Source organism: Marmota marmota, unplaced genomic scaffold (assembly GCF_001458135.2).
Source record: "Marmota marmota marmota unplaced genomic scaffold, marMar, whole genome shotgun sequence".
NCBI lineage: Eukaryota > Metazoa > Chordata > Mammalia > Rodentia > Sciuridae > Marmota > Marmota marmota.
The window spans coordinates 2,104,020-2,130,622 of record NW_026000081.1 but is presented as its reverse complement, the minus strand read 5'-3'; the positions used below and the strand labels follow the sequence as shown (position 1 = coordinate 2,130,622).

The 26,603-nt window shown below is 42.7% G+C and overlaps 1 protein-coding gene across 1 annotated transcript; it reads right to left on the bottom strand.

Annotated features, from left to right (window-relative positions):
* Positions 1-4,329: 4,329 nt before the first annotated feature.
* Sars1 (seryl-tRNA synthetase 1) lies at positions 4,330-24,642 on the bottom strand. The gene is made up of 11 exons (XM_015505108.2): positions 24,394-24,642; positions 16,752-16,822; positions 13,214-13,294; positions 11,374-11,532; positions 10,322-10,465; positions 9,603-9,758; positions 6,920-7,141; positions 6,265-6,394; positions 5,829-5,986; positions 5,042-5,171; positions 4,330-4,719 (listed from the first exon to the last, which is right to left on the bottom strand). The coding sequence occupies exons 1-11, from the start codon at positions 24,527-24,529 to the stop codon at positions 4,562-4,564; spliced, it is 1,545 nt and encodes a 514-aa protein (XP_015360594.1). The 5' UTR covers positions 24,530-24,642; the 3' UTR covers positions 4,330-4,561.
* Between the last annotated feature and the right edge of the window lie 1,961 nt (positions 24,643-26,603).

Genomic DNA, 26,603 nt, shown 5'->3' with positions numbered 1-26,603 from the left:
GAGAGAGAGAGAGAGAGAGAGAGAGAATTTTTTAATATTTATTTTGTAGTTTTCGGCGGACACAACATCTATGTGGTGCTGAGGATCGAACCCGGGCCGCACGCATGCCAGGCGAGCACGCTACCGCTTGAGCCACATTCCCAGCCCAAGGGCCACATTTTGATGAACATGGATTCTGGTTGAGAAGTCTGGACTTTGTAAGTTTAGGGAAACATCTGAAGTTGGGTTTTTGGGGCAGGCAGGGAAAGGACAATTATGGCTGAATCATTTGGTAGACTATTCTGGCTCCAAGAGGAAGGTGCACCTGCAGGAGGAACTGGGAGCTTACAGACCAGTAAGGAGGCTGAGGCTGCTGTCAAGGGGGCAGTGATGAGGACTCAATGGACTGTGCAGGAAATCTGCCTGTGGAGTGGTCCAGGTGACTCTAGGGGTTTCCTTTGGGGTGAAACTGAGATTGGGAGTGTCAGATGATCAGATTGGGAGTGATTGATGGAGATGCTCAGATAAGAAAAACTGTGTTTGGGGGCCCTGCAGTGGTGATAGAGCACGTGGAGAAAGTGCGTGGGAGGCCTGACAGCTGGAAACCAGCATTAAGGGTCAGGTGCCCTCTCTTTCCCCTGCCTACTTCTCCAGCCTCAACCCCAAACCTCCCTCAGTCTGCACTCCAGCCATTCAGACCTTCTTCCTGCTCCCTCATGTGCTCTCTCAGTCTGGAACATTCCACATTCTGAGGGGGGTGGAGACAGAAATGCTGATGAGGTAGCAGAGCCTGCAAGTGTCCGCCCTTGATTAGTCTTTGGGGGAAAGGAGCCAGATGGGATGGTAATTTGACAGGAGAGGCAAGAAGCTGCCTGAAGTTGGGAAATGTGTGAGCAGGTTGGTACCGAGGGGAAGGGATGGTAAAGGAAGGGACGCGAGGGAGAGGGGAGCTTCAGGAGAGACCTAACTGAAGAACAAGGAGACATAGAAAGGCAAGTGGCAGTCAGTGAGACCTAGGGCACAAGATGACAAGGGCTGGTTCTGCCAAAAAGAATTAAAAAAATTTTTTTTTTCCTCTAAGATGGAAGGGAAGGATGAACACTGTTCTAAATAGAACTTGATTCTTCATTTTAGGACTTAAACAAACAAATCTTCCTGAAGGGCCATACCTTTGCATCAGCAATTTATGATGCCATAAAAATAATTTCTCAGACCATATTTGAGAGGTCCTCATGGATGAAGGGAGCCCCATTCCTATGTGAAGGGACAGGGGACGCCCTCCAAAATGCAGGGCATGTGAACCAGACAATTAGAGCAGCTACAGGACCTTCACTCCAGAAAATGGGGCTTCTGCAGAGGTCGCTGGGACCCCTACCTCTGAACCGGAGGTTGAGAGCAGGCATCTGGGTCTTCTTACCTAGCAGGTCATTGGGGGAGCAGCACATTGCTGGGTTTCTGCAACAAGAACCTGCCTGCAGCACCCCCCTCCCCGTGGGGGGGTGCTCTTAAAAGGGCGATGTTAGTGATGGAGGCGTCAGCCCCATCTGGGCCTGGCACAGTTAGGGCTGCAAGAACGCACCCCCCCCTCCTTTTGCGCCTATTTGGGAGGAGCTATCGGGGAACCCCATGCAGGGAGATGACTGGGGGAGTGGAGCAGGCCCCTCATCCTGGCACAGGCTCTGACATGCAGCACATTTCTCTGGGGCCCATCCCAGCTCTGCCTGTCAGACTCATCCTGGGAGTGCAGCCAGGGCCGCCCAGGGACCCCTGTGGGAGGTATGGGGGTTGGGGAAGAGGTGTTCTTAGGACCCAGGGTAAACCGGAAAAGCTTCAGGAAAGGAAAAACAGGGCAGGCAAGTGTCAGTTCCTAGAAATGAGGTTTCAGTCTAGGAGAAGCCAATGGTTGGCCAGCTCAGGTAGACCCCCAAGATTCATGCTGACCCCCCCTAGTCCCCACCCCACAGTTTCCTGGCTCTCTCATATGTGTCTGGAAACCTGGCATCTAGTTGACTCTTTCCTGGTAGAAGCCAGACCAGGTCCCAGTGTCTCCTCTTGCCTGAAGCATCCAGACATGCATCTTGGGCACTGAATTCCTGGGTGTGGGAACCAAGGATTGGTGAGGGACCCAAGGCTCTGACTCACTCCACTGGCTTCTGGGGGTTTGTTTGCTGAGGTAACCTGGTAGCCAAGGTTGGAGATGGGGCAGGTCAAGTTGCCAGGGATGAGGGCATCAGCCGTGGGTTGTGAAGGCAACTATTAGGGTGGAGTCAAGGTTATCTGGGCCTGTTCCCAATTGCTCACCTTCCAGGTGGGTCAGCCCATCCTAAACAAGGCTTGCATTAGCCACAAGCCACTGCTTCAGGGAGAGGAGTCTGGCTGTCATTTCACTCTGGGGGAAGGGAAGCCACACCTTTCCCAATAGATTGAGGTCTTTGCAAGCAGGGACTGTGCCCCTTCTTTTCATAAGCACTGTTCCCAGTGTCTGGCCCAGGGTCAACACTGTAAATGTCTGTATGACCACCTGCCAACATATTTTTGCAGATGAACTGGAGGAACCTCGGCCACAGTCCTACTATCGACCATTCTCTCCTCTGGCTTCAGGAAGCCAGGTGTGTATGTGTGTGTTCTAACAGACATGTTGGTCCACTCAGCAATCTTCCTAGCCCAGCTCCCCAATTGATCACACCAGGAGTCTGCACAGGGTAGACAGGGGAGGGTTTGCATGGGGAGTATGGCTGTTTAAGGTCTGGGCTGTCTTTGAGTAAAGTGCAGGGCATTCAAGCTCCAAGTGCAGCCATCTCCAGAACACTAGCTGGGTAAGGAGTAAGGAGGGGTGGGGGAGGTAAGACCCAGGCCCAGTCGCCCAGGGGCTCAGAACCCCAGTTTCTACCTTCCCACAGCTTTCAGGGCCAAGGAAAAAAGCACAGCTTCCTGCTGGTAGGAGCCAAAGAGCACAGGCATGGGAGAAAGGCTATGACAAGCCTCCTAGACTAGGACTAAGACAGAGATGGGGGTGCCCAATCCACCCAAAAGGGTCTTCTGGGCTTGTACACTGGATGGGAGTGGAGCAGAAATAGCCCCCTGCTCACTGTGTAAGCTGTCTTTCTTCAAACCAAATAGTGTTGGCTACAGGAATGTGAATTTCTGGTCTTCTGAATTACAAATGGGAGCAGCCTGCTCTTTTGTCCTCTTGCCCTGGCTTTGTTATCCCAGAGCAGAGGGCAATGGGCTACATACAGTGTCTGCCTGTGGGCCCCCGGCTGGCATAGCAGGCTAGTCGAGAGAGCCACTGTGGCTACCCTTTCAGGCGCCCCAGTCTTGACAGCGTTTCCAGAAGCAAGATTGATAGGATCAGCCCCAGTGGGAAACAGCACATGCTCTGTCCTGGATACCAAGCTCCAGCAGACCCAGGAAAGTCACTACTTGGGGATTAAGGAAGCTGAGATGAACTGAAGGCTCCCAAGTGATAAATCGGGTCACACGCCAGCTTTTACCTCCCAAAGAAACCCAAGTGCAAAGCCCTGCTGAGGAGCCAGGACTTCCACCTGGACACCTGTCTGTCTCCCCTCCCTTGGCGTACTTCTGCCTTCCACATACAACAGGTATAATCATGTCCCCACCCTACCTTCTGGGACCATCACAAAGATAAAAGGGATCATCCAGAGGAAGTATTTTAACCTCCTAGGACAGAAGCGCTAGACTAACCTAAGGTGTTATTAAAGTCCAGGGATGCAGATTGCAGATGAAAGGCAGCAGGGTAGGAAAGAGCCTGAATACTCCTACCCTAGGGGAAGGGTGCCTGCCTATTAGGTAATGGGGGGAGCTCCTGGGAAGGACAAAACATTCTTCCTACATCCTTCTGTCCTGCCAGCTCTCTGGGGCCTTTGGAGCTGCAGCAACAAGCTGCTCTGCAGTAGGTCTCCCTTTTAGGGGATGGCAATAAAGAGAAGCTGCTGTTAATAAGCCCCCAACCCACACTCTTGAAGCTAGGGACAGACTCTTAGATATGTCTCTACCCTGATGCCTCCCAGCCTCCCTGCCCTTCCATGAAGCCCTTCCTAGAGAACACAAGGTGCCAGGAGACCTTTACATTAATTCTGATCTCTAAGCTTTTCTATCTCACTGCTTTTAAGCAGGAGTGAATTTTCAGAGGTGCCTGGCCCTCGTCCTATAAGCCTCTATGTCTAAGACTCTAGGTTTTCACTTCCCCCTTGAGCCTTTACTAAATCTATCCCCACCCTCATCTACCTGCTGAAAACATCTCTGCCTTGCTAAAAAGAGCCTTATTTGGAAGGGGGAGCAGGGGCTGGTCCCTGGAGAACCAGCCTGGGAGAAGACCGAGGAAAAGTCTGAAGCCCTCCCCAGTGATGCTTTATTATATGGTTTTACCAGTCAGTGGTAGACCCTGTGCCCATGCAAGGAGACAAGGCGCCTGCACTGTACATGGCAGACAGTTCCCCTTGCAGCTGTGCAGTCAGATGGGACAGGGTGATGAGAGGGTGCTCAGCTCCTGCTCTGGCAGGCTCTGAGATCCCAGCTGACAGAAATGAAGCCCAGCAAACCAGGAAGAAGGAATGAATGTTCAGGCATCGGTGACCTCCAGGTTCTGCAGCCGGCTTTCCAGGGCAACATCTCTGGCTGCCGCTTTCTTTTTGCTGCCCTCGTGTTGCTTCTTCTGCTTCTTTGAAGGCTCCTGGTCAATGGGTGCAGCCTTCACAAAGGGGATCAGTTCTTGGAGTCCTGGGAGGGAAGAGTCAACCAAATGACATGTTGTTTCTCAGAGTCAAAGCCAAGGACCTCAGGGGAAAAGTCAACAAGACAATGATCTCTTTGAACCAAGGAGCACCCACAATAGGCCCTGGTTTAACCTATCTTTTTTTCCGCAGTCTGAATTTCAGCAGTATTTGAACATCACACTTACATTGGTTACTTCCTTACCCAGGCCCCCTGCACTGTCTAGCACCAGAGGGCAGGCAGAGTTCTGGGGACTGTGAGGGACTGCTATGCATAAGAGTATAAAGACAGAAAAGAGAGAGCAAAGGAGCTGCATGGAGGGCTTTACCTGGTGGCATGAATTCCTTCAATTTTTCGGGCACAACAATGCCCTTCTCTGTCTGGTAGTTCTCCAGGATGGCGCAGATGGTACGGGTAGTGGCACACATTGTAGCATTGAGCATGTGGACAAACTCCACCTGGGAGAAGAGGGTCCCGGAAGAGAAAGTTAAACTCAAACTTCAGCTTGAGAAACTATCCACCATGCCAGAACCCCCAACTACACCTACCGAATTCAAAATAATCCTTCTATTTTCAACTTTTTATTATTCTGTTTAGTATTTACTGCCTATTAGATAACTCTGAGAAGATTCCTCACATCTACAAGAGCGACAAGGGGCAGGTCCCACTATTTTGAGGAGAACTGGTGTATACCACTGTGGCCCCTCTTTTTGGTACATGACAAACCCCCCCTCAAAGAGATCAAGGCCTGAAGACTGGGTTTGAGATGAGCTGATAACCTGACTTTCTTGGACGAAAAGAGGGAAGATGGTGAGTCCAGCTTGTTCTGTATAGATAAACAGGGATGATTTTTTTCTCTGAAATTACAGAAAACAAAGCCAAAAAGAAAAAAAGCTAGAATTACGTTGTAGAATAGAGGTAGACTCAGGTATCTACCTAAAAGAACCCAATCCTGACTCAGTGGAAGACATTTCTGATTGCCTTTTGGGTCTAGATTGAGAAACTCAGATTTTTTCATGATGCTGGAAACTAATACTCCCAGGTCTGAGAAAGAGAGTAGGTCTACCCTGTGCTGATGGTGCCACTCACTGCCCACTTCCCTGGGAGCCATCTACCTTGTCCATCATCTTCTTGGTCTGCCCGTATCTAATTCGGAGCCGGCGGGCCTGATAATCTGTGCAATTAGAACAGGAAACTAACTCTCGGAAGGCTCCTGAGCCTGGAAACCAGGCCTCCAAGTCGAGCTTCTTACTGGCAGCATGATTCAAAGAACCTGTAAGGAAAAACCCCTAGAATTCAGGAAGGAGGGATGGTATTTCAGGAGGCCAAGCTCCAGTGAGCCCGAGGAATTCTTTACTTCACATCCCATCCCCAGAAGTGAAATCACGCCCTGACACTCTCCTCACCAGACTCTCCCAAGTGAGAGGGGTGTGATATTTTAATGAATGTGGGTAATGAACTGGATTACAAGGCTGTGTAGCAGCTCAGCTGGTGAGGGTGGCATCTGTGGGATGTGGGAAAGGGAGGCTGAGAAGTTGAGGGGTCCCCTACCTGAGACAATATTCACTATGTGGTAAGGGATCCCCAAAGACTGATAGAACTCTTCGGCGGTAGCAATCATCTCTTCAAACATCTCCCATGACTTGTTGTCATGGGGTGATGAGTATACAAACTGCTCAATCTGTAGAGACGGACAGAAGTACATGGTGATTAAACGGAAAGACTGGGGTGGATCTATCCTGGCAGTGAAGACCCAGTCCCACACCACTGGGAAACAGGCCAGGTTAGTCCCCAGCAAGAGGGATGGGTGCTAATCTAGACAGGACCACAACAAAAACAACAGCATTGATGGACAGGAATCGTGGACCTTGTCGGCTAAGTGCCTCACACGCTGACCAATTTAATCCTCACAGTCTGCCTAGTGAGGTGGGGCCCATTATCACTGTGCTCTTTTCACAGAGGTAGAAACTAAGCACAGGGAGATAAAGCAACTTCCCATGGTTGCACAGCTGGTAAGTGGTGGAGCTGGCATCAGTCAGGCAGTCTGGTTCCAGTGTTCAAAGCCACTCTACCATGTGCTTTCCAGGCTTTTCCCCACAAAGATACTGGCAACAGAGGAAAAGCTGCAGCCAGAGGCCGTCTCTTCTATGACCCTCTGGACAGGTAGGAAGAAGGCTCCCACTCTTCACTCTCACCTCCTACTCACCTTCTCAAATTGATGGACTCTAAAGATGCCACGGGTGTCACGACCATGGGAGCCAACCTCCTGGCGAAAGCAGGTAGACAGGCCAGCATACTTGATGGGCAGATCCTCTGGCCGCAGCCATTCGTCTCGGTGGAGAGCAGCGATGGGCTGCTCTGAGGTGGCAATCAGGTATTTCTCATCATAGGAGTTGTCATCAGACTTCTCACTGCCTTTGCCAATCACCTGTTGAAGCAGGGACCTGTGCCAATTAAGACTGAGAGAGGACCTAAGCCTGTGCAAGAAACCACAGGAAAGATAGGAGTGATGGGGACATGAAAAATTGTCTTCAATCCCAGTCCAGGACTGGGGAGGGACTAAGTCTGTCCAAAGGAGGCACTGTCACTTATTTAACAAAGAAGACATTTACAAATGATAAGTGGTCAATGATGGCAGATGTGTAATAAACCTATGTTGGTGGCAATATAAATTAATCCAGTCAACAAATGTTTGTGAGGCATTCACCCAGTGCCAAGTTTTTCTGCCAATGCTGTACAAAAAGAGACATAGTCTCTGCTTTCTTGGTGCTTAGAGTTAGTCTAGCAGTAGTAATCCTAAAAAATGCACTTGAGGATTCAGCTGAAGAAAATAATGGGAGGAAAAAAAAAAAAAAAGCCACAGGGCTGGGATGTAGCTCAGTGGGCTGGGATATAGCTCAGTGGTAGAGTGCTTGAGAGGCCCTAGGTTCAATCCCCAGCATGGTCAGGGGGCTAAAGACCAATAAAGTTCATTGTAACATTTTTGTATTGGTAGCAAAAAGGAAGCACCTTAAATATTCAACAGGGGAAGAGTTAATAATCCATAGCTACATTCAGTTTACATAACATTATGGAACCACTAAAATGATTATGGAAATGATGTAGTAATAAAGAAAAATGTTTTTGATATAAGGCTAAGTTAAAAAAAAAAAAAAAAGCTATGTACAGTGTGACTATAAGTATGTGAAAATAACAAGTATAAAAAAAGTCCCAAAGAAAATATTTTAAAATGTTAATTGGTGTTCAGCATGGTCACACATACCTATAAATCCCAGTTACTAGGGAGGCTAAGGCAGAAGGATCACAAGTTCAAGGCCAGCCTCAATAAAGTAGTGAGACCCTGTCTCAAAAATAAATAAAATAAAATAAAAAAGCCTACTGGACAGTACTGCTTCAGAGAATGAGTAAACCAAGATTTCTATCAGGCAAGAAGTCTGACCCAAAATTCCTCATTATCAAGACCTGGGATTCCTTCTGCCTGTGGATTGAAGAACCACGTGGGTAAGAGATGGAGGAGAAACGGGGAGCTCCTGCTACATATCTTATAATCCTTCAGATACATTTCTTTCTAGTTTTCCCGGCAATGGAATTTCTAAAGTTCTGTTATTGATGATTCAATCTTGAGGGTTGAGATTAGAGAAAAAGCAAAAAGGTTAAACAGGTTCTAGCTGATACATGGACACATTCCTCTCCATTGAAAAAGAAAGAAGGGGAGGATACCAAGGCTATACTAATGCTCAGAGTTTAGGGGGAACTTTTTTTCCCAGTGAATCTTGAAGGAAAATATAACTTTGACCTCATTAGCAGGACCAGTGGAATACACTTCTAATTATTAGCTGGGCACGGTGATGAGTGCCGATAATCCCAGCTACTCAGGAAACTTGAGATGGGAGGATTTCTTGAGTCTAGGAGTTTGAGACCAGCCTGGATAACATAGAGAAACCCTGTCTCAAATAAATAAGTTAACTACATAAAATAAAAATAAATAAACATCTCCTTCTATGATAAATATGGGCAAATGAATGTAGCTCAGTGGTAGAGTGCTTGCCTGGAGTGCACAAGGCCCTGGGTTCAATTCCCAGACTGGCAAAACAATTTATAAATCAGATAATCATAACCACACTTGCCAATAAGAGCAGTGTCCCACTTCTGACAGATGAATCTTGAAGGAGAAAAACAAGTGAAAAGTAGACTTTCCATGATGAACAGAAGAAACATTCTAGAAATTCTGAGTGCTTCACAGATTTCAATGCTATAGTTGCCAGAGTCTGTTGATCAGAATGACATTTGAAACTCAACTTGAATCTTGGGCTCTACCTAAGATGGTCCATGATTGAGAGGAGCCATGAACTGGCAGTCACATCCATCCCAAGGCAAATACATCTTGCCCTATTCAAGCCTCCAGTCTACAGTGAAGAGTGGGAAGACATGGGAAGTGGGCTGGGAGACCAGTGCTGCTTCTATCATTTCCTTGTGTTTCTTTTCTAAGCTTCTGGTGATACAGTGTGCTCAATTTAGATACATTCACAAATTACTAGGGAAAAGATGAAAGAACGGGCAGCCACCAGCCACATGTGGCTGTTTACATTAAAATTAATTAAAATTGGGCTGGGGTTGTGGCTCAGTGGTAGAGCGCTTGCCTAGTATGTGTGAGGAACTGGGTTTGATTCTTAGCACAGCATATAAATAAACAAATAAAAGTCCATCAACAATTAAAAAAAAATTTTTTTTAAATTAAAAATTTGCTTCCTTAGTTGTGCTAGGCACATTTTAAATGCTTAAGAGCCACAGAAATAGAGCATTTCCATCACGACAGAAGTTGGACTGGATAGCATCACTTCAGTATCATAGAGTTAAATTATCCTACCACGCTGCCCCAGGCTACTCACCTTATAAAGTTCTTCGTCAAACTGGCTGAGCTGTGCCACCTCCTGCATGACCTCCTTCCTCATGAAAAACGGGGTGTAAATGGGAGTGTATCCCCGATTTCTCAGGGTGCGGAGGGCATACTGGATAAGTGCCTGTTCCAGGAACACCAGGACCCCCTACAGAAGCAGAGACACAGTACTGTGTGAGAGGGGCCTGTCATTACCCTGTTCGTCTGCTAACTGACACTCAGGGGCAAATGGGATTTGTAAATGTAAAGCACAATTAAGTGTACAGTATTTTCAAGTTATTTGGCCATATCCTTTTGGAAGCCTTCCCTGAATTCATCTGCCCTCTGCCCCAGTTAATCAGGGTCTATTGCCTCCACCTACCCATTCTCAAAGCACTATGGGCTGACTCAAACCACAGCCTTATCACACTGGGTTTTGATCCTTTGTTACTTGTCTGACTGTCCAATTACACCGAGCTCCTCAAAGAGAGAGACTGTTCTGATTCAGTCAGCAAAACATATTCATTATGGAGGATCACTGAGTGGCTTTTGTTCTATGGAATCTGGATAAGCACTCTCTTGCCTTAGAAGGAGAATTGCATCTAATTGCTACACATTTGCAGACAGCAGCAAGTACAAGTGGTGGATTTGTGAGCCTCTTTAAGTATGATTATGATTTTCTACAATTTTTTTTAAGTTCCTTCTTCATCCCCACTGGTTCCCAACTCTTACCTTCAGGAAGTATCCTCGACTCCCAGCCACCACGGCTCCCTTTTCTCCTTCAAAGCCATCTACCATCACCACCAGGTCCACATGAGAGTATTTCTTCCTGACGGTACAATCACCCCAAATTCTCTCTACTTTATTGTCTGCATCCTAAGAGAACAAGACCAGGAGAGATACATGATTTCTTAATTCTACAAACCCATTTTTCCAAACCCTCTCCAAGAACAACTGAGCTTTTTGAGGCCATCACTTAAATGAAACATTGGGTTTCGGTCATTATGCACAATGAATAAAGAAGGAAATTTTCTACTCAGAAAGTGTAAGAGTTTAGCCAAGCAATTGGGAATCACTATTATCTAAGAGATTTAAAATATTCTCTGAGTTTATTTATTTTTACTCTTTTAGATGAATCCTTGAAAATCCTGCACAACAAGCCACCCCAGACAATCAGCTTTGCCCAGGGCACAGAGGAGAATGTAGACTTTCTTTCCTGGCTCTCATTGGTCTCAGGGCCACATGAGGGCGGGCTCAGGGCCCTGACCTCCAAAGTCTGCTCAAGCGCCAGGCCTCCCACACACCCCAGCCTGCAGCCAGTTTAACGTTCACCAGGGAATGAATGAAAGAGGCACAGATGGGCCCTGCCATGGCCGGGGTGTCTGGGAACAAAGGCTGGGCTCAGAGCAGCTTTGTGCTGGGGAAGCTCCCGCTCAGCAGGAAACTTTTATCATGCAGATTTCCCTTCAACCTGCAGCTTCTCAGCAGGGTGTGGGTGAGGGGGTTAGGTTGATTTAGCAGATCCCTCCCACAGGACTTGCTGCTACCAGGGGCAACACGCACTGGAGGACAGCAACCCTATTTAGAAGAGATTTCTGTGCCAGGAGTCTCCTCCTACCTGCTGTCTCTGCTACTTCCCAATCAGGCAAGGATCTGACTCCTGCAATGTTCAATTGGTGGGCAGAAAGAATATACAAAGAGTCTGACACAGAGAGCTAGTGTTGCACAGCTTTCCTCCGGCCCCATCCCTGCAGACAGCACAGGAAGAAAGCCTCCAAGCCTACCTCATCGTTACTGATGGGCACAGAAGGGTGCAGAAGGTTCCCAATCTCTCTGAGGTTCTCAAACCTCTCTGCTTCCAGTTTTATTCTCTCTGCATCACACTTCAGGATGGCTTCGTCAATGAGGAGTCGGACTTTTTTGATCTGTGAGACTTTCAGGTTCTGTAGAAGAATAGGCCACACTTACATCCAGGACACCACGCATAGGAATAAGACGCTGGCATCCTCACTGTGCTGTCCTCTAGCCATGACAGTTCTTGTGGCAGCACTTGTTTAGTTTGTTTGCAATGATGCGGATTAAATGCACTGTCTCTCGCAACCTAGGCAAGCCCTCTACCACATCTTCTACACACGAAGATGTGGTAGCATTTTTAAAAATTGAAAATTTCACAGAGGGATATATACAATCCTGCCCTACAAATCCCCTGGCATTTTCCTTTGGGAGTGTCTAAGGTAGAGATGGAGAGATTTGGGCCACTCTTGTGGTTCCTACACATCCCAGGAGTTTTTATTGTTGTTGTTCTACTCAGTTGTACATGACAGCAGAATGCATTTCAGTTCATTGTACACACATGGAGCGCAACAATTCAATTCTCTCATTGTGTACGGTGTAGACACGCACCATTTGTGCAATTATATATGTACCTAGGGTAATGATGTCCATCTCATTTCACCATATTAGGAGTTTTAATACTATGGCTCTCCTAAGACAACTTTCCCTTTAGTTGTATTTTTGATTTTCCTGATTGAACCAATTTAGCACTCCATTATGTACATGCATTGAAGTGTTCTCCAGGAAGATTATAACTTTATTAGGAGCAAGAGACCTTGTCTTAAGCTTATTTTGCATTCCTTATTGCAGATGCTTCAAGCTGTGCTCATTTCTTGAGGGGAGTGTTTAGCAGGCTGGGCTATGCAAAAATAGGCTCCTAACCCACTACTTTAAGCACAGCAACTTTATATATATATATATTTGTTATTATTTTTAAGATGTGGTCTCACCATACTGTCCAAGTTGGCCTTGAACACGAAATCCTCCCCAGGTTGCAGGCAACTGTGCTTTATTTATTTATTTATTTTTATTTGTTCTTATTAGTTATATATGATAGTAGAATGTATTTTGACATATTATACATAGAGTAAAACTTCTCATTCTTCTGGTTGTACATGATGTAGAATGACATTGGTTGTGTAATCACATATGCACATAGGATAGTAATGTCTGATTCATTCTATCATTTTTCTTATTCCCATTCCCCCTCCTTTCCCTTCATTCCCTTTTGTCTAATCCAAAGTATTTCCATTCTTCCCTCCCCTCCCCTGCTTATTGTGAGTTAGCATCTGCATATCAGAGAAAACATTTTGGCCTTTGGTTTTTTGGGATTGGCTTATTTATTTCACTTAGCATGATATTCTCCAGTTCTATCCATTTACTGCAACTGTGCGTTATTACACAATTGTTTTGTGTTAAAGCTTTCAAGAAAGGATTCAGTGACCAAAACATTTGAAAATTAGTGCTCTAGGACTCATGTAGTAAATATTTACTGAATTGCAGTAAATTGAGAAATCCCTTAACTTTGTAAAATAGAGTTACCTAAATCAAACATAGTTCATTTTTTTACCCTTTCTACCCTTGACTTTCCTACTATATCTGTGTCTACCTCTGCTGTCTAATAAGTACTCAAGCATAAAGTATAACAAGAATGAATAGAGACCTTGCCCATTGTTAGGAATTGAAGGTTGCTTCAATGCTGTGTGTAATAGACTATTAGCATTTGCTATCTAGGAACGAAGTTAAAACTAAAGAACAGAGCTCCCAGCTTAGAGAAATACTATAACTTACAGCTAAAGTGTCTGCAGTGAGGTCATCAAAATTTAACACATTCTCTGGAACAGACTCATCATCTCCCACTGGCTCTTTTTTCTGCAGAAAGAAAAAAATACCCAACTCAAATAAAAGAAAATCTTTGACATTTCAGTAACGTGCATGCCAAATTAAAATATCATATGAACTAATAACAGAATATTCTACATTAAATTGTAACACACAGTAGAAAAATTAGTAAATCAAAAGCCAGATGTCAAAGTTTCAAGTTCTTATTCTACTATGTCCTTTTTGATCCTGGACAAGCCAATTAACCTACTGCAGGGCAAGAGAGTTAACATCTAGACATAGAACAGTTCTGGAAATCAAAGAGAGAACATAGTTGAAATACTCAAGAATTATACGTGTGGTAGTCCAAAGCAAGCCCAGAGGGTAAATTCTTATCTATGTAGTAAGAACAATTCCCAACACTGAGGCAAGGGGGAAAATGGATGGAATGATGAAATTATGAGAGAGCCAAAGAAAACAAACAAAAAATAACAGAATCTGGGGCTGGGGTTGTGGCTCAGAGGTAGAGCGCTCGCCTAGCATGTGCGAGGCCCTGGGTTCAATCCTCAACACCACATAAAAATAAGTAAACAAAATAAAGGTATCTGTGTCTAACCAAAAAATAAATAAATAACAGAATCTAGAACTAGGCTTAGAGCAGTCAATGCAATTTGACCAAACAGTAGGAGCAGAGTCAGGGCTGGTTTCCTCTCTCCTGTTTTCTCTCCTCTCTCCTTGTTCTTTTTAATAATATTCTTTCTGGGGGCTGGAGATGTGGCTCAAGCGGTAGCGCGCTCGCCTAGCATGTGCAGGGCACTGGGTTCGATCCTCAGCACCACATACAAAGATGTTGTGTCTGCCGAAAACTGAAAAATAAATATTCTCTCTCTCTCTCCTCTCTCTCTAAATAATAATAATAATATTCTTTCTGCCAGATCATCATTTCTAATCCTTACACAGAGCCAGGCAATTTGAAGAAAACAATTTAAGAGTCAAATTCTTTTTAAATTAGAAAGAATTAAAGAAAATGAGTCAAAAATATATATAAGACCTCAACAAACTCCTAAAAATATTGGAAAAGATTTAACATCTGGGGGCTGGGGATGTGGCTCAAGCTGTAGCACGCTTGCCTGCCATGCGTGCGGCCAGGGTTCGATCCTCAGCACCACATACAAACAAAGATGTTGTGTCCGCTGAAAACTAAAAAATAAATATTAAAAAAAAAAATTAAAAAAAAAAAAAAAAGATTTAACATCTGCCATGCAAGCTTAAATAAAATGAAGACTAGAAACCATATCTAATGTCCTAAAGTTTTTTTTCTATATACATAACAGTAGGCATTTGTTTCTACAACCTTTTATTCCAATGCACAAAATTGAGTTATAAGAAAGGACAAAATTTTCTAAAGGTAAAGCATGGAAATCCTTTAGTTTATTAGCTGGGATTCTAACCATGACCCCTCATTTCCTTCAGTGACTCTGCAGAATCACCTAAAAATTACAGAAGTCAAAAACTATCAGCATAAGCCTTGATAAGAACAAGCACAGACTAAAAAGGTAGAAAAAAATGGCCTAAAATTTCAAGATTTTTGTAATGGTATTAAGACAAGGTGAGAATATGATGAAAAAGATATTTGCTGAGGGCAGCAAACTCAAGTTCTGAACTCAAGGTCTGACTCTGCAATCGACTTAGGCTGTGATTTTACGAAAGCTCCTTAATTTCTCAGGCCTATTCCCTTGCCTTTTAAATAGGACTAAAAGATAAATGTACTACCTACACTCCAGGTTTGCAGTAAAGATTAAAACCAAAATGAGATGTCTACAAAAGCACTTGAATACTTTCCAGTACAACACAAAATAAAGATCGCTTGTACCATTCCAATGGAGAGCAAGAATGAACATGCCCTGCAAGGCTAGCAGTAAATCCAGACATATGTTATTGCAAATGAAAATACTTCCCAGCCTATTGCTACATAAAACACCCAGCTGGCACTACCTGTATATATGTCCCAAAGAACACCCAGTCAGGGGTATACATGGGAATTTATGTTAGTTATGATGCCTCTGGCCTGCAAATGATTAAGCATCATGAATCCCACAAGAAGAAAACTGTTACTAATAATCAGTTTCCACAAATGAAATTAAAACTACTGCCAAAGAGAAGGTTGCAGACTATCATGAAGTGTAAGATGCTAAAATCCTAAGGTGATCTTTGTACTTTCTCTTTACTGGTTCTAGTTCCAAAATTTTATAATTTTGGTTTAGTTTCAAGGCTTAGAACTTTAAAATGATCTAAATTGTAGAGTACATTTAATATGTTTTTTAAAAAGTCATTAAGGGATGGGCATGGTGGCGCATACCTATAATCCCAGTGACTCAGGAGGTTGAGGCCAGGTTGAGGCAGGAGGATTACTAAATTTGAGAAGTGAGGCCTTAAGCAACTTAGTGATACCCTGCCTCAAATAAACAAACAAATAAATAAATAATTAAAAAGAGGTGGGATATAGCTCAGTGGTGAAGCACCCCTGGGTGCAATCCCTAGTATCAAAAAAAAAAAAAAAAAACATTAAGGGGTTAAAAGGATAATTTTAAACTAAAGTTAAAACAAACTACTCTGGATGCTAAAGCAAAGGCTGAGCTGAATTTTTTAAAATATTTTATTAGTTGTTGATAGACCTTTATTTATTTATATGTGATACTGAGAATTGAACCCAGTGCTAAGCAAGGATTCTACCACTGAGTCCCAGCCCCAGCCCCAGCACTGAAATTTTATATTTCTCAAGGAGAATTCTTTAGATGACGGCTGGTAACTATTTGTCATCCACTGTAACTTGGAACTGCTGAACAATTACAACGTTCTAAGCTTTGTGTCAAGTTTTCTATATTTTTAGTTCTACAATTCCATCCTATAGGTGAGTGTTTTATTGATATTTTGCAGATAAGAAAACTGAGGCTGAGATATTAAAACTTGCCTAAAAGTCACATAGCAAACAAGAGGCCAAGACAAGATGCAGACTGTGTATCTGGGCTCTTTTCATGAAGAAGCAGGAGTACAATGGGCCCCAAACTCTGAAGTTTGCCATAAGGAAACTTTCCTGGCACCATAGGTTAAGCTCAAGAAAAAAATGGATAGGATGACTTGGCCAAACTGATATTCTCTTATAATAATAAGAGAATTTAGCATGGAAAAAATCTTACCTGAACACACAGAAGATGGACTTCCTCAAGGTTACCAAAAGTGCCTTTTAGTTCTCCCTACCACCCCCCACCCCTACTTTTCTCCCCAATGCTGGGGATCAACACAGGGCCTTGTGTATGCTAAGCAAGTGCTCTCCCACAGACCTGCACCCCAGTCTCCCTCTCTTTCTTTCAAAATAATTTCCCCCCTTGGTAAGAAATTCAGCATCTCACAGAATTAGATGCTGAGTTAGAATTTCAGTGAGTATTAGCTAAGAACAAGACCAAACACCTCTGCCTAAGCTCTCAAGACTGTCACTCAGACCTCTTACCTTCATTTTCTCTCCGATTGTCTTGCTACATAAGTTCTTCAGTTTATTCAAGTTGTCTGCCCGAAATCTGCCTAATAATAAAGAAGCCAAGACTATAATAAAGAAATGCACATATCCTATATTTTACCTTATAACCACCCCATTAAGGTATATTCATAAGCACTCCATCCTAATCTCGCATCAGAGACAGTTTAGTAATAAATAATTTTAAATACTGGCATAATTTTTAAAAAAAGTTTCACATTTTTATGGTAGCATCATATTTTTTTGCAAAAAAAATTGGCATAAAATCTGTGATGATCATGCAGTGAAATATAATAATTAAGACACTAAACTAAAGTTAAAACAAACTACTCTGGATGCTAAAGCAAAGGCTGAGCTGAATTTTTTAAAAATATTTTATTAGTTGTTGATAGACCTTTATTTATTTATCTGTGATACTGAGAATTGAACCCAGTGCTAAGCAATATTCTGATATTCTCTTATAATAATAATATCCAAACTTATGGTTCCTTGGTACTTGCTATGGTTTGAATAAGTTTCCCTCAATGTGTTAAAGGCTTGATCCTAAGCTTTGTACTACTGGAAGGTGGTAGAACCTTGAAGAGAGAGAGCCGAGTGGGAGGTCACAGGAAACTGGGGGCATGCCTTCAAAGGGCACAGCGGAAATTCGTCTTTCCATCTTTCTTTTTTGGCTTCCTGGCTTCCATGAGGTGAGTGGCTTCCTGAATCACATGCTCCCACCATGATATATTGCTTTGCCACACACTCAAAGGCAAAAGGGCCAACCAACTATGGACTGAAACTTCTAAAACTGTGAACCAAAATACACCTTTCCTCTTTAAAAGTTGCTTAACTCAGGTATTTCCTTACAATAATGGAAAACTGACTAACATAGCATTAATCTCAGCTCAAGATCAAAATGCAAGCAGAACTGAAGGATCTACTTCCTAAAGTTGCAAAATCTTGCCAGGCACAGTGGCACACATCTGTAATCCCAGCAGTTCTGGAGACTGAAGCTGAAGGATCACAAGTTCAAAGCTAGCCTCAGTAACTAAGTGAGGCCCTAAGCAACTTAGTGAGACCCTGTCTCAAAATCAAATGTAAAAAAAAAAGGGCTGGGGGTGTGACTCAGTAGTTAAGAGGCCCTGGGTTCAATTGCTGGTACCTAAAAAAAAAAAAAAAAAAAAAAGTTGCGAAATTTTAAACCGTTTTTGAGCCCCAAGTTAGTTGGTATAGATTGGTAACTATAAGAGTGTATTCCCAGCTTTGGGTAACAAGGAAAAAGACATTTTGAGATTGAAATTTAAAAATATCACAAATTATATATGATACCAAAGTGAAGTAACACAACTGAGAAACTTGGAAGATGCACTCATAACTGCAACATGCCCAATTATCTTAAAATTCATTTAAAGAAACTATGTGCTTGCTATGCACTCAAATCTAGAAAGAGGGCAATCATTCCTGTTACCATGAATTGGTCACTATATCTCTACAAATGGTCAATATTATTTCCTTTGCTCTGATATAATGCTCATCTTGTAGCCTTTCTTATAATCTGGTTTCTTTTGGAGAAGATGGTGTGTTAATCAGCCAAGATAGTAGCCAAAATTAACATCTTGCTATTGTGGTTCACCAGTCTCACTCTGATTAGTAAATGTTGGATGTCTTGTATCTAAGCATTTGAGGCAATGTGGTTTTTTTTTAAAAAAAAAAAAAAAAGTCAAGCTTTTGAAAAACTGATGACTGGACATGAGATAGCACATATATTTAAGGCTTTATCAATAAGCATCTCTCTTTGGTGTAAATTTAACTAAGCTTTACACAAAATGATACTTGTATTTTCTCATTCACATTGAAAAACAGAGATGGAGAACAGGTCAGTAATTGTTAGGGGTTAGAAAGAGGAGAAAGGCAATGTACTAGAAAGGGATAACAAGATCTCTGTGGTGATAGAAGAGTTCTATAGCCTGAGTGTGGTGGTGGTCACACAAATCTACACATGATAAAATCACACAGAAATATATACATATGCACACACACAAGTGATGTAAACTGAGTAAGGTTTGTGGATGTAGCAATGTCAATTTCTTGGTTTTGATACTGTAGTAGTAATAGGAATTTTATCACTAGGGGAAACTGGGTATAGGGTACACAGAATTTCTTTGTACTATTTTTGCAATTTTTTTGTGAATCTATAATTATTTTGAAATAAAATATTTACAATTATTTACTACTTTCTATTTGCCAAAGTACCATGCTCCGTGTTAGGACTAGGAAAGAAAATAAGATAACACTATGCTAGGTGTTGGGAATATAAAGGAAAACTATACAATTAAAAACCGATATTTTAACAATGCTAAATGTTTTAAACAGTGAGTATAGTATATTCCTTCACTATCTTTAATTTCTCTCAGCAGTATTTTTATAGTTTTGAATGCCCTTACTTTCTTTTTTGAGTGTCTGGAACTGGGGATTGAACCCAAGGGCACTCTACCTTGTGCTATATTCCCAGCACCCCCACCTTGGTTTTGTTTTTGTTTTCAGCACTGGGAACTGAATCTAGGGGTGCTTTACCACAGAGGCACACCCCAGTCCTTTTTATTTATTTTGAGACAGAGTCTCACTAAGCTGCTGGCTGGCCTCGACCTTGTAATCTTCCTGCGTCAGCCTCCAGAGTAGCTGGCATTACAGGCATGCACCACTGTGCCTGATTTAATAGTACATACGGTTTTTAATTGTATAGTTTTCCTTTCATATTGTACATACACAACAAATCATCTGCAAATAAAAGTAGTTTTATTTCTTCTATCCTAATCTGGTTTCTTGCCTCAAATTATATGGTATGGAACCTCTGGTGTTCTTATCCCCAGGATCATAAATAAATAAATATTCTCACCAGAAAAAAATGTTAGTATTTGAGGTGATTGACACTGAAATGTTTATAGAATAGAGTACTTACTATACAGCAATAAAAAGAACCACCAAGTGCTACACATGTTTTTTGAAGGAAAGAAGTCATAATCTATATAAGCCCAGTTATCTGAAGTTCAAAATCAGGCAAAAGTACTTATGGTAATAGAGGTCAGAATACTGTTATCTTTGGAAGAAGGATTGACTGGGAGGGAATATGTAGGAGCCTAATCTGGTACTACAAGTGTCTTAGAACTTGATCTGGGTGATAGCAGCATGGGCATACAGAGTTCCAAATTTATTAGGCTGTACTTTATTAAATATATTACATCCCCATAAAGTAAGTTCAGAAATCAGGTGCAGTGGCACACATCTGTAATACCAGTAACTTGGGAGGCCAAGCCAGGATTGCAAGTTGGAGGTCAACCTTGGTAACTTAGTGAGATCCTGTCTCAAAATAAAATTAAAAAGGGCCAAGAAAATAGCTCAGTGATAGAATGACTCTAGGGTCAATCCCCAGTATCAAAAGAAAAAAAATAAAGGTAATCTTAACTACTTGGGAGATGAAGCAGAAGGATCTCAAGTTCTGGTCAGCCTGGGCAAATTGGCAAAACCCTATCTCAAAACAAAACTCAAAAAAGGACTGGGGATGTAGCTCAATGGTAGAATGCCCTAAATTCAATCCCTAAAACTACAAAAAAAAAAAAAAAAGGTTTAGAAAGGGTATATATAAAAATACTATAAATGCTATGGAGATATAAAATAATATATGGAGAATATTGAATAAATGATGTTGTGCCATTGAAATAGGGTTGGGTGGCGAAGAGGGCAATGAAAGTAAGGCTAGGACTATTACAGGAAGAGGCAACAGTCATAGAGAGTGGAAGGGGACAGCAGTAGTAAAACAGGCTAGAGCATAGAATGGGAGGCCATCTGTGGGAAAGTGATGGAAGATGAGGCTAGCAAGGCACAGGGGGTTTTATAAATTGTGTTTTAAAAATTTGGATTTTTAAGCTGGACATAGTGACACACACCTATAATCTGAGCAACTTTGGAGGCTGAGGTAGGAGGATTGCAAGTTTGAGGCCAGCCCTAGCAACTGAGCAAGACCTTATCTTTTTTTTTTGAGAGAGAGAATTTTTCAATATTTATTCTTTAGTTCTCGGCGGACACAACATCTTTATTTTTATGTGGTGCTGAGGATCGAACCCAGCGCCCCGCGAGCACGCTACCGCTTGAGCCACATCCCCATCCCAAGACCTTATCTTAAAAAAAAAAAAAAAAAAAAGTCTGGGGATGTAGTTTTGTGGTAAAGTGTCAGAGTGTCTCAGGTTCAATCCCCAGTACTAAAAAATAAATATTTAGATTTTCCAACATGGTAGCCTCTAGCCACATGTGCCCTTCGAGCATTTTTTTTTAAACTTTACTTTATTTATTTTTATGTGGTAGTGAGGATCAAACCCAGTGCCTCACATATGCTAGGGAGGTACTCTATCACTGAGCTATAACTGCAGCCCCCTCTTTGAGCATTTATAATGTGTCTAGCTCAAACTGAAATGTGCTTTAAATGTAAAATACACATTGTATTTTGAAGATGTGTTCAAAAAAAGAATGTAAACTATCTCTGTAAATTTTTAACATTGATTACATGTTGAAAATACCATTTTCAGGAATCCTACATTAAATAAAATGCATTATTAGATTAATTCCATTCTTTCCTCTTTATATTTTTTTCTTATTTATATTTTGATACTGGGGATTGAACCCAGGGATGCTCTACCACTGAGCTATATCCCTTGCCCTTTGAGAAAGGGTTTCACTAAATTGCCTCGGGTGGCCTTGATCTTGTAATCCTCCAGCCTCAGGCTGGGATTACAGGCATACCACACTGTGCTTGGTTTTTTAGAGAAACTGCAAGCACATGTAGAATTACAATGTGGCTCACATCTTATTCCATCAGTGCTACTGTAAGGTATGAGTACCACTACAAATTCGAAGAGGTAGATTTGCACTCTGGAAAGATCAGATGCCCCTGGGCTTGGTCTGTTACTGGGTGAAATAGGGTGAAAGTAAAAACAGAACTACTTCAATGGCTGGGACAAGTCATGAAGAGGGGCCTGGCTTAAGGCATGTATAGTAGGGGTTAAGAGGAAATAACAACTTCAACTGATGGCGAAAAGAAAGGATAGCACATTTGAGGGGGACAGAATTCTGTGGTCAGCAGCAGAATTCAAGATACAGGGAAAAGGAGAGGTCTTGCGTTCAATCCCTAACACCGCAGATCAACAAAAGAAATACATGGAAATCTGGTGGCTTTGGGAGGAGAGCCAAGACAAACTGGCCCAAACATGGGATCATTATACTATTCTGAATTAAAAGCAGAAATCACAGCTCAAATCCCTAGAGTTACAAAGTTATGATAAACTCCAGTGTGGTGGCATTATGACTCCAAATTATGGCCGACTCCTGTGTTGTTTATGGAGCTGAAGGGGCACCTGAAAGCCTACAGGGAGGCAAATAGTTGTAATGGAGCGCTTGGGGAAGATTTCTTTGTTCTCATCAGGAAGCATGATCTCAGCTCATCACATGGCTCTGGTTATAAGTCCTCACTGCAGCCAGTGATAGAAGAACCCATTCTACTGATCTGAAGTTCAAGATGTAAAAGAACCTTGATACAAGATCTGTCAATGTCAAACTTGGGTAACCAGGGATTTGGTAAAATAATGAGTTCCCTTTGGATATAAAATTGGAGAGGGCTACCAAGTAGAAAAGAATCAAATTAATAGATACACTGAAAATAAACTGCCTTTCATATACAGTTGGAAGTACGAAGGACATGGAAGATCTTCCTATTTTTGGCAAACTTTTATCAAGCCCTTACTGAGGACCAGGTACAGAGCTAGGTATTAGAATTATATGTATTATCTGTTTATGTGTATATTTATATATGTGTTAAATAAAAATTACAGGAGGTCACTATATTGGACTAGGTTCCTGCACCAGGCTCCAACTGAAAGACTAAAAATCAAAATGTAGTCACCCATGCTAGCATTCCACATCAACAAACTAAAACTAAGTTGTTAGCTGACCTTCCAAGAAATCAGGAAAGAGCCCAATTTCCTAGTGTCAATCAGCATGACAATGAAATTTCCCCTGCTTTTAATTCTTACATTCTTTAATCCTTACAAAAGTAAACTGAAGTAATCTAATGTTATCCAATCATTTAAATTTCTATTTTTCTCCGTCCCATTTTGCAGGGAAAATGACTTTGAAATAACCAATCTGCTCTTTGCTCTTTGTTTTCTTCAGCCTTTCTCTATAAAACCTACCTCTTCTGCTCAGCTCATGGGGATATTTGCTCTCTGTTACAGAATGATATGTTGTTAATTCTAAAATTGAAAAATAAAACCCATTAAGCCTTTAAGATGCTGTGATCTCGTCCTTTGAAATAAGTGTGTCCTATATGTATTAAAATCAATCTTTGTCTCCAGAGAACTTACCATATATCTATTTGTCAGATAATGGACAAAACTTCCCACAGATGTACATGTTATACACAAAAGACCAGCTACTACATTCCAAAGTCAGCTGATTAATGGTTAGACTGATGCAAAAATCTGATATCCTTACTTCAGATTTAGTACAATAGCCCTAAACAAAAATATGTCCATATTTCAATTCCATTGCAACTCAGAACTTCAAATACAAGTGTTGAATTTCAAACTATCATATTATAGTACCTAATATATACAGAATGAGCAGACAGCTCAAACAAATGCTTTGTTTTATACCCAAGACCTTTATAAATTTATGAAAATCTATTTCCCTAGTAGAAATCCATCACACTCTTGGATAGCCATTTCCTTTGCAGTGTGTTGTCCTAAGCCTGGCTTACAGATGGTTGCAGACCTATTGCATCAGACAAAATGAATCACATGTGCTTGACGACATCCGGCAACCAATGACCACTCTACTTAATCCAGGCAAAGACTGTTAAGCACAATTTGATGGTTTTATTTCTAATGAAAGATGCCTGATCGTTCCAGATTCTTGCCCAACTATGCCAATGTCTTTTCCTGAAAAATTCCACAAATCATAATCTCAATAATAACAAGCTTTTTCTTGCATCACGGTACCCTTTCCCTCTGTCTGATATATCATGGAAAAGATTTATGATTCTTAAAGGATGACCTTCCCCAAAGCTTTGCGATCACTGCTTTTAGCCATAAGGCCTTCAAAGTCCTCAATCCTTCTGATTCTAATCTATTGTGCAGCAGATGTGATTCTGTCTCAATAGAGCAATATCAAATAAGAAGACCACTCTGCCCTTGCTAAAGATGAGAAAAATCCTGGAAGCAACTAAAGACAACTATTAGGGAAAGGGACAACCTCCACTAAACCTCCCGCGCTAGCTTTCTTCTAGATACCGGAGAAGCAGGGAGGTTTGACAGCTCTTGATGCGCATGCGCCGCGCTCCTTTCCAGCCGCTTTGGCAGCGGTCAGCATTGAGCACGCGCAGAAGGGACCTTGCGCCACCAGAGCCTAGGAGAAAGTGGGACGACTCCAGAAACCTGCCTGAGTTTTGGGGATAGGAAAGCCCTGGAGTCATCTATGCCCAGGAGGAAATCTGACAAGAGGTGGAAGCTGTGATCTCCAGAGCGGACTGGATTCGCGAGATGAACTAGGTTTATGATTAAGGGGACACCCTGCGCATCCCGGTACTTACATCGTCGCCACTCGCTGTCTGCCTTCACCAGCTGATCTACTAGACCCGGGTCCTTGAAGCGCTTCTCCTGAGTCTCTCGGATGAGGGCTGGGTCCCCTCCTTTATCCACCCGAAACAAATCCAGATCCAGCACCATTTTCCTGTCTCCCGGTCAAACACTCAGGGAAACGAGGACCACACCGCAGTAGCCAGCCTGTGACCGACGCAGTGCGCCGGCGCTATGACCCACCCTCCCTGCGCAGGCGCGGCTGGGACGAGGGCGCCCCCTCTCGGCCGGAAGCGCTTGTGGAGGGCGGGGACTCCAAAGAGGCGCCCGCGGGGTGGATGGGCGTGTGCTTCTGGTTCTTGTGGCTTCTTCTAGGCTCCTACCCTTTCTGTGAGGGCTGTGATGTTCTATGAAAGGGTGAATGCGTCACTTTCCTCCACGTGTTAAAGGGCATAGCGCAGGGTAGGCAGAAATTGTTCTTTGATCCCTGATTTGAAAGCCGGAACCTCTGCAGGCTCCGGTTTCCTTCCATGAGGTGTGTCCCTCACTGGACCTTTTCCTTGAACCTCTACTGTGCTCACTTTATTTTGATAAAAAGAGTATGGCTACATAATTTAACAGGTTTTCAGGGGCCTTCTAGGGGACGGACAGACGGATAAGGATGATTGGGAACATGGGATTAAGAGAATAATTCTATAAAATGGGTCCACTATGCTACCCCTGCTCCACATGCTTTGTTTTCCAAGAAGCTACTTACCTGCCGAGCCTAAGTGGACAGGGTATGTCAGTTTCTTCAGCAAACTACCTGTTAACTGCAGAAGAAATAATGCAGGCCCCAAATAATGTTGATAGGAGGAATCCAAGTTACTCCCAAGGGAGAGACTTTTGTGACCAGATCCTGAAACTGGGAGATGAGGATAGTTCTTCCTAACGATAAAATACATAAGAAAGTATGGTGGGCTGGGGATATAGCTCCCGGTTGCTAGAGTGGTGCCTCGCATGCACAAGGTCATGGATTCAATCCCCAGCACCATCACCACCACCACCCCCCCCCCCAAAAAAAATCAATTAGCCTATAATTGCAACGACTCAGGAAGCTGAGGCAGGAGGATCCCAGGTTGGAGGCCAGCCTCAGCAATTTAGTGAGGCACTAAGCAAGTTAGCTAGACTTTGTCTCAAAATAGAAAATAAAGAGGCTGGGGATGTGGCTCAGTGGTTGAGTCCCCTGTGTTTCTCCTTTGCTGCAAAGCAATAAGCCTTCTTTTTTCCTTTTTCTCAAAACTGTGTCCTTGTTATTTGATTGGAATGGGGAATAAGGACCAAGATTTTGGCAACAGTAGGATGGAGCCCTTAACCTCTGGGATCTAATGTGAATAGGTTTAGAATTGGTTTGAATTATGGAAAATCCATCTGGTGTCCACTGCCAAATTGCTTGGTGTGGAGAAAACCGCCACAAAATTGGTCAGAGAACTCTTCTGTATTGGGTATGTGAATAGGATAAAAAGTTTTTTCCTCTTATAGCATCCTATTCCCTGACAAATCTCTGCCAAATCAACCCTGCGATGTAGGATAGGGCTAAAGATAGTGATGGAACTGACAAGCGGAGAGCCTGAGGAAGTCTGATGAAGTTCCCCTGCTCTGTTCAGTTTGCTAGGGTGTTAGATTTAAAACCCGAGGAAGGACTGTGCACCTGGAAATGAAGCTTTGTGGTGAGAACAGTTCTCCATTTCTTTATATGTTCCCCATTCCATAGACTTATGTCCCTGTATTCTCTCCAACACCTTATATTAGTTTTAGTTTCTTCCCCTTATCCTCTTCCTCTTTTTTTTTTTTTTTTTGACTGGAGATTGGACCCCGGGGCACTTTACTCTGAGCCACATTCCCAGCCCTTAATTTTATTTTTTATTTTGAGACAGGGTTCTTGCTAAATTGCTTAGGGCTTAGCTAAATCACTGAGGCAGACCTTGAATTTGCTATCCTCTTACCTCAGCCTTCAGAATCACTGGAATTTACAGGCGTGTGCCTCTGCCCTGGTTTATTATCCAGCTTTCTAAACTTTGCTTGTCTAATGGGTGTGAAGTGATTGCTCATTGTTTTAATTTGCATTTCCCTGACAATGAGTTTGCACACCTTTTCAACAGTTGGTAGCTGGTTGAATTTCCTTATTTGCAAGTTGTTCATTTATATCCTTTGCCCATTTCTTTTTTTCCTATTGATAGTCTTC